Raw genomic sequence first — 13,363 nt, forward strand, 5'->3', positions numbered from 1 at the left:
TACCAGGAACCCAGGCCTTCCAACCACTACTCCACTGAGATGCTCAAAGCTATGAACCCTGGACTCAACAACAGCAACTGCTGCAGGGCCTCCCCTTGAGCAAACAGAGGACCCTTCACCTGCCGATGCTACTGCTTCTCCTGCTACTTGGAGGCACCAGCCCACACAGGACCCCACCATACTCACCCCACCATATGAATATCCCGGAACCACTCTGATACATCCTGCTCAACATCTGATCCCTCTGCAAACATGCCATGGAAATCTGGGACACCATCATCTCCCTCTCCCCCCATGTGGCCTTCATCACCGAAACCTGGCTATCACCCTCCTCGAACGACATCCCCACTGCAACACCTGACAGCTACAAGATTATACACCAAGACCACAACAACAAACCCAGGGTGGGGAAAGGGGGGAGGGGGAGAGTGGGGGGTTATCGCCATCATCTTCAAGAACACCATTCAATGCATTGCCACCAACAATGAAACCATACCACTCATGGAACACCTAATTTTCCAGCAAAAAATTGATGCTAAGACAACCATAAAGAGTCACCCTTGTATACAGACCCCCAGAACCCTGACAGGCCATCTCAGAATCCATCCCCAACATCATGACACCGCTAGCCGTCGACTCTAACCACTACATCCTACTCAGAGACCTCAACTTCCACATTAATGATCCCAATAATGTCAACTCTGCCACTCTTCCCAAGAACATAGGCCTCACCCAACTGGTTCCAGTGCCCACACATAAAGTCAGACACACACTCAACCCCTTCTTCACCTCCAGCGACAGAGCCAGATTCAGCCACATCAAAGAACTCAACTTGACTGACCACAGCATCATCCACTTCACCATTGCCAGTGCTCAACACACCACTACCACCAAGAACCACAGAGCTGACTACAGGAGCTAGAGCTAATTAACAGGAACACAGTGGACGCAGGCCCTCGCCTCATCCAAACCCAAAGCCTCATCCTACCTTGACTAGGCCATCCTGAACCTCTCCACCCGGATTACCTAATGCGCCAACAGATTTGCCCCACTGAAACCAGCCAGAACCATTACAATCTTAAGACACACCAGCTGGTACACCCCAGAGCTCAGAGCCACCAAGTGCAGCTTGTACAGACTTGGAAAACAATGGCGCTCCACCAGGAACCCCTCCAATGGAACCACCCACATAGCAGTCTTCAGCAACTACCATCGACAAATGAAGCAAGCTGAGAGAACGGCCATCATGACTCATATTGACTCAGCAACCAACCACACAAAAGAACTTTTGAGATTAGTCAAAGAACACTCCAATCAGACAGCCAAAGAGAACAAAATCCACCATTCCCAAGAACTCTGTAACACCAACTCTGTAACACCCTCTCTGACTACTTCCACAGCAACATCACCACCATATACAACAACTTCGACTCTCGATCACCAAACTCCGCTCTCTCAACCTCCCAGCAGACACCATCAGAACAATTAACAGTGAGACTCAGCACATGTTTGTGTCCACTGTTAACAAGAGAAGACATTTCCTTGTGTATCTCATATACTCACAATGTACCATGCGTCAAAATTATTCCACCAGTCAGGTCTTCTTAAAAAGATTTTTGTCTTTATTAATTCATCTGTAATTGTCCATATATACATTCAGAAGTTAATCAAATTAGTCATTGCCAACGCGTTTCGTCCAACAGACTTCTTCAGGGCTTACGATTCAAATATGATATTCTTCTTAACATGATTCCGTTTGGCGACAAACAAGCAAACCATCAGAACAATCACCACGTGTTCACCGCTCCCCACACAATCTACCTCTGCTATCATGTCATCCATCCACTCTGGGGCACCCTTCGACCCTTGCCTCTGCCACACCTCTCAGAAGGAACCTCATCAGCACAGAACTCACCAGCATCCTCAACACCTCCATCACCTCAGCAGTTTTTCCAGACAAATGAAAACATGCGGAAATTAGACCTCTCCTGAAAAAACCCTCTGCCAACTCCAACAAACTCAAAAATTACCAAGCCGTCTCTCTGCTCCCCTATCCTGTCAAAGTACTTGAGAAGGCCATCAATCAACAGCTCACCTGCTACTTGGGAAAAAACACCTTACTGGAAATCTCCCAATCAGGTTTCCTCTCCTGCCTCAGCACTAAAACCACACTCATCACTGCAACAGACATTGGAGCACTCCTCAATTGTGGGGAAACCACTGCCCTGATACTCCATGACAAATCAGCTGCTTTCGACACCATCTCCCATCACACCCTCATCAGCAGACTCAACAGCATCGACATACAAGACGACACCCTCAAATGGACCACCTCCTTCCTGACAGGACGCATCTGAGCATCTGACTAACTCCCTTCACCTCTGCACCCAAGAGCATCACTTGTGGCATACCCATAGGCTTTATCTCTCAGCCCCACCCTATTCCACACCTACAAGTCCCACCTGGCCGATATTGTCATTTCCCACGGGCTCAACATCATCGTCTATGCAGACAATACTCAACTCATCCTCTTTCTCACTGAGAACCCCTCCACCACCATAGCAAAAATCCACAATGAAATGACCAATGTACCTGAGTGGATGAGAGCAAACTGCCTCAAACTCAACTCTGACAAGACGGAGGTCCTGTGCTTTGGAAAAAACTTCAGTATTACACCATAGCTGGTGGCCAACCACATTCGGATCCATTCCCACTCCCACAGACCACGCACACAACCTCAGTATCATCCTCAACAGCAAACTGACCATGAAGCGTCAGATCAATGCATTCTCCTCCTCCTGCTTCCATACCCTCCACATGCTCTGGAGAATCTTCCAATGGGTCCCAGCTAATACCAGGAAAACCATCACCCAGGCTAGGCAACGCTCTGTATGCTAGCATCTCATCCCAGCTTCTAAAGAAACTCCAGACAATACAGAATACCGCAGCCAGACTCATCCTGGACCTACCCAAATGCACCCACATCACCCCCACCTCAGAAACACCCACTGGCTTCCCGTCCAGAAGAGATGCCACTTCACTCCACTCACGCACGTCTAAAAAGCCCTGCACGATCAAGGACTGGACTACATCAACCACCGCTTACACTTCCACCAGCCTGCCAGACTCCACCACTCCTTCTCCCTGGCCCTAGCACACACTCCCAGGATCCGTCTCAGCTGCAGCAGTGGCTGCTTATTCGCCTACATCACAGCCAAAGCTTGGAACGACCTACCCATCCCCCTCCGGCCCGCACCCTCAGTGGCAGACTTCAAGAAGAGAATTGAGAACTTGCTCTTCAATAGAGACATCACATCCCAGCTACCCCTGAGGTGACAGCGCAGTGCTCTATAAATGGCTGATTGAGTGTCTGCTGTTCAAGAAGCTCCTCAAAAGTATGAATTGAACTTATGAACTAAGCCCATGTGTATATCGAAAATGCAACAGAAATTACTTTTTTTGAAGAACAGGATCAGGATTGATAACCGAATTTGATGTTCACAAATGTCTTTGAGGTGCAATATGAAGGCGGAGAAGAGGGATGAAATCAATTAATGAACATAACTGAAACCTCTTCCCACAGTAACTAGTTGTGTTGCTTTTGCATTGTGAGAGCTGCATTTAGTGACAAGTGGTCAGCAGATTTAAATTAATCCCTGTTTGCATTGTGCATTAGTTTAAAATTAAGTCTGGCATGGAGGGATCAGCAACAGAACATTGCAGTTGGCCTCCATTTTCGAACCAACGTCTCAGATTGTGTTGTGCCCCCATAAACTGTCATCTACGAAATTGTGGATGCAACTGTATCTTGGAGCTCAGTGCCATTCATCAGGGGCCTTTTAGTTGTTCCGTTCCAGAATCATCAAGTTTTCAGTTTTGACCTGGACAGGGAAGCACTTCTGCCGCTTTACAAGTCAACTAGGATAAGTGGACGAGATGGATCCCATTTCTTTTTGGGACGGAGTGCTGTGGATGTGGACCTGGGCCATAAGCAACAGGATCTGTCTGATAGCAGAACATATGCTGTGTGTCAGGAACGACTGTGCTGACACACTCTGCAGTTAGAATATCACAAGTGTGTACTCCATCCAAGTAGATTAGTTAAGGTGTTTTAGCAAGGGTGCAGTGCAGAAGCAAACTGCCAATACCAAAAGAGACTGCTACACTTTCCATATTCCAGCACTCTGTCAGAGCTTTGTTTTACTAGTTCCACTGTCACGTGATCTTGAAATTATGACTAATACAATTAATATTGCGATTTTTTTCTTCCTTTGGTTAAGATTAGTGTCCAGTTTAGCACGAATTACTGAATGCGTGAAGCTTTAAGCCATTACAGTGAGTACATTTGCAAACTTTTTCTGAACTTTAAGTTCATTCTTTCAATTTTTTGAGCTCTGTAGTACTATTGTAAGGCAGATCAATTAACAAAAGGAGCCCATCAGACAGTATCAGTCATCAATGTTCACGTTTACCAGTGTTTTATCAAGTGCGTGATTATTTATTAATGGAGAGTATTGAAACCTTTTCCCTAGATTCTCATAAAACATCTTCAAGAGCAAGTTAATGAGCTTCAGCGAGATCGCGAATCCCTGGCAAGGCTTCAAGTTCGAGAGGACGTTCTGCAAAAGGAGGTGATTAGAAAAACACTTTATATTGTTACATTTTCACATTGCTCATTCCTTAATGCTTCTTTTCCCGCAACTGTATATTTCATTTTGTGCATTCATAGTCTTTTATTAATTTTTACTGGTGTCCCATAATGCATATTAAAAGGATTGAAGGCCAGAATCATACTATGGGAGTGAAGGTGCATTGATAACTGCCATGTCCCAGAGCTTGTGTTACTGTTTATAGGAACGCATACCCTAATTAATTATACACGTATTTGCCGTTCCTTAGGCTTGTAGTGTACGAGTATTTATTTTATCTTGGGCAATTCATGTAAATGAAATCTGTCTATGACAGCAGCAGAACTCTTTATAAAAGATATTTGATTTGTATTTTAGCAGGACAGTTTTAGCTGCACATGGAACAGCATAGTTGGAGGCGTGTTGAGACAGGAGCGTTGTAAGTGGGTGGGAGATGTTGTATACTTGCATTAAATGCATTTTACATTGCACTATTACTATTCACAAATTTACAAGTTCAAGCAACGGTTGATGAATTTGTTTGGCCAAGATCAACCAGATTATTTTGATCAAGTACCAAAGGCAGTATTAGAATCCAGATTTCTAGTTTACATATTTATCAGTTTAGCCACTAAAGTCCATCTCCTTTACTTGTGTAAGTACCAGAACAGAGGGGCCATATTTTGTGATTTTACTTAACCTTTTTCTCTTTTTAAAATATTGTGGGATATCTTCCGGTAGAGTTCTGAGTCACAAATCTAAGAATGGTATGTCTCAGCCTGACTGCGCCATAAATATTGACATAAATGGAAGGAAAGAGAGACAGCAGTTACTTTTGGTAAACTCTGTCTTGAAAAAAGTGTTTCTCTGATTGTCAAATTTTGTGCTTTTCCTTGAGATTGACTAGTGATATCTCGAACATCTGTGCACGTACTTGCTCCTTGGAAGGTACGAAATTATTTCTATTCTGGATTGGGGCTTGTGGCTCAGTTTCAAGGACATGTTAGAATGCTGGCACTAAACCTTTTGCCAAGAAGAGAGATGAACACCTATTAGTACCCTTAAAGTCGAAAAATGCTGGACCTAACAAATTCACTTTTAGAAGGGAAGGTTATTGTTGCCTCGTTTTCTCTCTTTTGATCCTGATCTATATGCATATGTAAAATGAGATGATGAAGATTTCACAGGTGATGTTTGTTTGTCCGATGCCATGATTTCTTGTATCTCTTAACCCTTTACCAGTAACAAGCGCTGCATTAACCAGCTTTGCGATGAGCTTGGTTAGATGACTAAAAAGTTCAGCAGAGTTGGCCAACACATTCAAGTCACATGATAACATCATTGTGTTTCCGTTTATTGTAACAATACAGTGCAAAACTTTGGATAGAGACTTCTAGCCTCAGATTCCTCACCTTTAGAATACTCACAAGACATCACAGTTGATTTGGAAACTTTTCAGCAGTACCTCTGTGCTCCTGAAGGTGTCTCCACGCAGCTCTGCTTTGATGCCTCCCCACTCTAAAAATTATGTGCGGGTCTGTGTAGTCTCCACAACTACATGCTGACATCTGTTCCTTTCTTTCTGCACCACCAGATATAGATCCGGAGCTGCTTTTCCTCTCTCAGAGACATTTATCTGATATATTCTGTCTAAAAAGTCAGTGTGCAAGAGAATGTTAAACCCAAAATGTACATGTTTTAAGCCCTCTAGAGACTGTCACAAACACATGTCTGTGACAGATCTCAATCAGGTGAGCTACTGGTCAAGTCACAACTCTAAGGCCTGGAGAGACTGTGTGTTAATGAATCCAAAGGTCATCCTAGACTGCAAGGCAAAACTCTAAATTGCTAGGTATAGGACCACGTGACAAGACAGGTGCAGGTGCGGTCCAAATTGAAGGTTTGGTCCTATTCTTGCTCCAAAAGTCAACAAAGTCATTCCAGGAGTCAGTCTTTGTCAAGATCTAAATTGTCCTGTAAGTTTAAAAAGAAACATAAGAAATCGAAGTGGGACTCTGCCCCATATCAGGACTGACACTCACCTGAGAAGGTGCGAGGCAGCACCATGGCTCGCGATCTTGCTCCCGGAGTCCATCAACCTCAGAGCCGATCCTGCAACTGGTTCCAGCACAGCCTGTGTTTCTGGGACCATCCACTGGTCCTAAACAGATTAAAAATTCTTCTGATTCTTTCAGACTCTATCTGGCACACCTTCAGGCCCCAAGGAGCTGAGAGGCCTCTTATCTGGAGACCCACCACAAGTTCACCCTTCGTGCCACTTGGCCACTCAGAGCATGTTATGCTTCCTCAACTATTCCAGACCCACAGTCCACGGAGTTTCCTGGAATGTCAACACCTTTACCAAATCCAACAATGCCAAACATAGAGATACCTACAGCACTCTCCAACTCTAACTCGGCACCTGAACAACCTCAACCGAAACCTCAACCAACCACTGTTGAAGCTGTGCTTCCCCCATCTGATTTGCTTCCCTCACAAGGGAAAATATATACACTACACTTTCCTTTCAGCGCAGACTCAAAACAACGATTATGACATGACTGATGTCTTTAGTCAGCCCTGTACTGAGGACAAGTCGTACAATGACTTGTAGGAGGGCAGTGGGTCTCAATTACTTCCCCTTAATCATGTCTTCTTTCACCCCTTGGCCCAACCACCTAGGAATACCCCCTGCGTATCCCCCCACATGCCATGGTGATGTGTAGGGCAGCTGAAGTCCTTGATCTCCAGCTTCCCACTTCGTAGATTAGAACTAATGTGTTGAAGGAACCCTCCACCCTTGACAATCATCAATTCAGCCCCTTCTGCCGTTTAATGAGGCACTAACGTATACCTTCTTGGGCGACAACCCCAACACTTTCTACCCTACAACCTCCATTAGGGAATCCAAGCAAGTAGAGGCCTTTGGGTAACAAGTATTTTCTTACACCAGCCTAGCATTCGTTCAGTAAATGCCAGCTGTTTCCTGGGACCCTACTCCCACATAACACTCTTTGGGACTCTGTGGTATCCTCAAAGATCTCCGACCTGTCCTTGTCCTGGTCATTCAGGACAATCAGGATGCGGGCGGGCCACTGGCACCAGTGTTGCCATTCACCACCACACTTGGCTGCGGTTCACCGTTTGTCAAGTGACATCTAGTTGCCCCCTCATGGACATGCAGTTTGATGGAACTCGTCTGTTCGGGGATAAGGCAGAATCTGCTCTCGAGCGGCTCAAGGAGAACAGTGCCATGGCTCACTGTCTAGGCCTTTCTGCCCCACCTCACCAACTACACCAGACCTACAGCTCCTTTTGCGGCTTTGGCAGAGATGCCCAATACCACCAGACAATCCAACCACAGAATGGCGTCTAGCAGTTTTGCGGTTGCAGCTGTAGTGCCTCTATTGCTGGCTAGGTCAAAGGGCCACTCAGTCCCCAGTTTCCTTTAGCATGCCCTTTGTGGAGCATAACAACCTGATAGGAGGCATCATCCAAATATTCTTGTTGGGTTTACAGGACATAACATCAGACAGTTGTGTCCTGCGAATTGTTTGGAAGGGCTATGCCCTGTCTTTCCTTTTAGCGTCACTGCACCTTCCACCGTCTCCCCAACAACTGACCAAGGGCCACCTTTCTGTTTTGCTTTGGAAAGTGCAAGCCTTTTTGGCCAAGGGGGCTATCTAGACGGTGCCTGTGCCAGACGTAGGTTGTGGTTGTTGTTCTGCTACTTTCTGGTGCTCAAGGAGGACAGAAGCCTTCATCTTAATTTTATACCTGTGCCATCTCAACACCTTCCTCTGGAAAGAAAACTGCAAGATGTTCACTCTGGCCCAGGTCTTGTCTGCCTCAACCCTGGAGACAGGATGGTAGTGTTGGTCCTGCCAGAACCCTTATTCCAGTAACCCATCCTTCAGACCCATTGACGCTACCTCTGGTTCATGGTGGGACAGGAGCATTTTTAGTTTGCTGTGCTTCCCTTTGGTCGCACCAGTGCCTCTCCGGTGTTCACAACAGTGGTAATGGTGGTAGCAGCACAACTTCAGAGATTAGGGGGCAGTCTTCTCCTACCTTGACTACTAAAGGCAGGCTAACCCCAGGCAGCCATTAGCCACCGCCATACTACAGTAAACCTCCTGTCATCTTTGGGTTCACTATCAGCGTGCCAAAGTCACACCTGCCTCCTTCTCAAATGCTCCCCTTCAAAGGATCCCTTCTGGACACAGTTCAGTTTTGTGCCCTTTCCCCAGGAAAGAGAGTCAAGGACATTCAGGCCCTCATTATGCGAAGACCGCCGTGGTGACGGCTGCCAACAGACCACCGCGGAGGCGGAAATCCGCCCGCCACATTATGACACACAAGCACAAAACTGACAGAAAGCAGCCACAACAATAATTCTGCCAGACCCAACGGAGGTGAAAAACTGTCGGACCCACCACCCTCCCCGCTACGCCTACAGCACACCGCCCTCCAAATTATGAAACATGAATCACCACAGCGGACACACAGCGGTGGGCAGCCGCGGTCGAGTTGGCCACTCCACACCAACAGAACGCAGCATTGGCCAGATTGAAAAACCCACACCTGACACGTATACACACACCATACACTCCCACCAACAGCACTATAAAACACCCCTCCACACAAACCACAATTCTTCGCAAACTCGAAAAGACTGCTACACGTTGCCAGCCCACATAACTCTAAACTGCACACACAAACCACAGCCACCTATACGCCCGTCATGCATCACACACCACACACCATACCTCAACACCGAACACCCTCTGCACAACACACACTACACAAAACACATGCCCCCACAAAAGAACCCCGGTTTCACTGATGAGGAGTTGCAGGTGATGGTGGAAGAAATCGTCAGGGTAGAGCCACAGCTGTTTGGTGCACAGGTCCAGCAGATATCCATTGCCAGGAAGAAGAAACTATGGCGGAGGATCGTGGACAAGGTGAACTCCGTGGGAACCTATCCACGCACAAGGGAGGACATTCGCAAGAGGTGGAACGACCTATGGGGGAAGGTGCGTGCAGGGCCTCCAGGCACCATGTTGCCATCACGAAGACTAGCAGCGGACCCCCACCTTCTCCCCCACAGTAAAGAGCATGGGAGGAGAAAGTCTTGGCTCTCCTGCATCCAGAGGGTCTCACTGGAGGGCCCCTCCAGCTGAGTCCAATACCACATCAGCCACCCAACGTCCCCAAGCCTCTGTCCCCAGGACACGTCGATCAACAGTGTGCCCACCTGTACAGGGACCCGAGTCAACACCATACAGATCCTATTCCTGTAGACCTGCACTGGGAGGGACCAAGGCAATATGGGTCCCGTCAATGGCCCCAAGCACATGTGGTATGTGTCCCATGGTGTAGAATGCAGCCTTCGCGGTGGGCAAATCTTCACTCTGGGGAATGCGATATAGCTGCTCATGTCTTTCATCAAGGCAGCCAAAACTCTCTTAGGCAAAATCAAAAACATTGGCTGTGAGATTCTTGCACCAAAACCCACAGTCACCTGCAAAGAACCACTTGCCAGGAAGTGGAGCACTGTCAAGACCTCTACTGCAGAGGGTATTGCTGTAGTGCTACGAATAGCAGGAATCAGATCTGGCTCCAATTTTTGCCACAGTTCAGTGATTGTGGCCCTGTCCTGACGATAGGTCATTGTAATGTGCCGTTCATCAAGTGTAGCCAAGGCGACTAGGGGTCTGTACACAGGTGCTTGCCTCTTCCTCCTCCTCCTCCTCCGGTTGGTATCTAAGTAAACCAAACATCAGAAGTGTGTGACTACAGGAAGGTTGGACACACAATATCACGGTACACAGAGCAGTCACATCCAATATACTCCAACAATTATTGTAATTTGCACTGATGTTCTTTACATGCAAACATACATCTTCAAAAATTACCAATACTGTTCATTAGCCATTGTGTCACACAGATGTAGTCGGAGTCGTGTGTCGTGATTACTAGCATCCCATTTTAAATGTACTGTCAAATACTCATCTTCAAGCAGTGCACTGGAATGCAATATAATTTGAGTGCCTGAGTCTACAAGCAAACCAAAGTATGTAGCGGACTGGAATTGCATTGGTGTCTACCATCGGTACCTATGTCACACATTAAATTGACTGCTGTGAGTACCAGCATTAGGAATTGGCAACCGCCTGTCCTGTATTCAGGGACAGGTGGAAGTGACCTCACCCCGCCGGCGTTAGGCGTCTTGGCGGAAGGTGGTCTGCACAGCCGTGCAACTCCTCATTTGTTAACATGGAAGTCTATGGAGCACAGGAACCAATGATGATCACCGCCGGCGGTGACGGTGTTCACCGGCGCGGATGCGACCGCCATTTTCTCCATCCCACTTCACTTGATTCCTGACTTCTCTCAACACATCAACACCTCCACTGCGTGTGCTGCTGTGTCCTGTGTTTGGAACTCACGATGACCCTTGCTACAGGGGATAGGGCCCCAGCTTTCACATCGGAGGAACTGGAGAAGCTTGTGGATGGGGTCCTACCCTTGAATGGACAGTTGTGTGGGCCTCCAGATCAACAGGTGAGCCTCTTTTGGGTACTTTGGATGCGACATGGCTGTATGTAGATGTATGTGTGTGCTGGTAGTGTGTCATTTGAGGAGTATATTTTTGCTGCATGCAGTGTGTACGCAGAGGTACGAGTCATTTGTGAGGTCAATGTGTGGATCTATTCAATATGTAAGCCATTGCTGTAACAGAATGTAGTGTTGAGTTCATGGTGTCCTTTCGTCTGTGTTCCCAATGCAGGTCAGCGCCCATCAGAAGAACGGGTTATGGCGTGCCATTGCCAAGGACGTGCAGACTTTGGGGGTACATATCGGCAGAGCACCCACTGCAGAAAGCGGTGAGAGGACCTACAACAATTGGCCTGAAAGACTGCGGAGGCCCAGCTGGGAACATCCTCCCAATGAGGGAGGGGTGCCTGTTGGACCCTGAGCTCCCTAAGGCCCGCGTACTGGCGGTGGCCAGTCTGGAGTTGGATGGGCGGTGAGGGCAGCACAGCAGCCACAAGGGGGTGAGTACACAATGTGTGGAATTCTTTCTTGATGCCTTCCATTTTTTATGGGTGCAAGATTCTAGTCAATGGATGGTCCAATATGCCTGTTTAGCTAATCTTGTAGAGTCCTGCTTAGCAATGAAGAGTGGTATGTACATTTGCTATTGACAAGTAGCTGGCATACCATGGCAGACATGGCTTAGTGAGTCACAGTAGGTGTGCAGATGGTAGTGTTTGAGTTCATTTCTGCTGTAGTTCCCAGGCAATGGTTTGGTAATATGGTTCATACTGCACACTGTTAGTCCCAGTGAGTCCTTGTGATGTGTATGCCTTATGTGCTGTTGTTGCTGAAACTGACCCTTTCTTTCTCCCCTACCCTCTCTCCTTTTGTCATCCTGTCCTTGTGTGCATCAGCATCATTTGGCGAAGGAGCAGGGGCACTGTCGAGTGGGGGAGCTGCAGCCCACGGGACTCAGGAGGCGGAGAACACAGATGCCGAGGGGACTAGTATATTGGAGGGCGAGGGGAGCACCACGGGGGAGACAGGAGGTGATACTACTGACTCTGATTCCTCCTCCAATGGAAGCTCCCTGGTGGTGGTGGCCCTCCCAGTAGCCCCCCCACCCAGTTGCCCGTGCCCTTTCTCCCAGGAGGGTGGGCGTCTCCTTCGCCCCAGGCACCTCAGGCTCTGCCCAAGTCAGCCCTGCTGCCCTCACTGATGAGGCTATTGACCTCCTAAGATCCATCTCTGTAGGGCAGTCAACCATAGTGAATGCCATTCAGGGGCTGGCAGCCCAGATGCAGCAATGCAATGCCTACCTGGAGTGCATTAATGGAGGCTTGGCTGCCCTACAGAGATCGTTTCAGGCTCTGGCATCCTCTTTGACGGCAGCCGGTGTCCCTGGTTCTTCCGTCCCCCCTCCAACTACCTGTTCCCAGTCCCAAAGCCCTCTCCCCCCCCCATCCCAAGCACACAATCAGACCAGCATGCACCCAAGTCAACAGACAGGACTTGCACAGACAAGCACAGGCACCACAGATCACACCACAAGCATACAAACAGCCAACACACAGAACCAGCCACTGCCCCCACTGTCTACCCCTCCTCCTCCCTCACAGTCACATCAGCACTCACACCTGCAAGCACTACCTCATCAGTCCCAGATCCTGCCACCTGTACAGCCTTGCCCACAGTCACCACCACAGCAAACATGCAGACTAGCACCCCATTCCCCACATGCGCAGTCACCTACCCCACCAGCACAACCACATGCAGCACACCCACCTCACTTGCAGAAACCACCACAAAATACATTCACCCGACCTGTTTGTCCTCTCCCATCCTGTCTGCTCAAACCCCCCAAAAAACATAAACGCTCCCACTCAGACACTCAACAGCCACCCACCTCACACACGCACACTGTACATGCCCCTGCAACTCAGTCCAGCACACCTACTCCTCCTACAAACCCTCCCTGTACCTCCACTCCCAAACCTGCTCCCACCCCACTGTACCCAAAAAACTGTTCCTTGCCCGCCTAAACCACTTCCCTTCTTCTCCCCCTCCCCATCCTGTCTGGAAAAGGAAGGCCCTGCTCCCCCAGCCCAGTTCCTCCAGCTCCCTGTCCTCTCATGTCCCTCCCGCTGCAGCAAAACCTCCCACTAAGGGGCACAAAACTGCCACTCCTC

General features: G+C 48.2%; 1 protein-coding gene across 1 annotated transcript in view; it reads left to right on the top strand.

Moving 5' to 3' along the window:
- The window catches only part of CEP162 (centrosomal protein 162), a 697,428-nt gene that overhangs the window by 643,861 nt on the left and 40,204 nt on the right, over positions 1-13,363 (top strand). Inside the window, exon 25 of the mRNA XM_069235591.1 lies at positions 4,533-4,631. Within this exon, the coding sequence (XP_069091692.1) occupies positions 4,533-4,631 (99 nt within the window). The remainder of the gene's footprint in view (positions 1-4,532; positions 4,632-13,363) is intronic.

The sequence above is a fragment of the Pleurodeles waltl genome, chromosome 5, assembly GCF_031143425.1.
Source record: "Pleurodeles waltl isolate 20211129_DDA chromosome 5, aPleWal1.hap1.20221129, whole genome shotgun sequence".
Taxonomy (NCBI): domain Eukaryota; kingdom Metazoa; phylum Chordata; class Amphibia; order Caudata; family Salamandridae; genus Pleurodeles; species Pleurodeles waltl.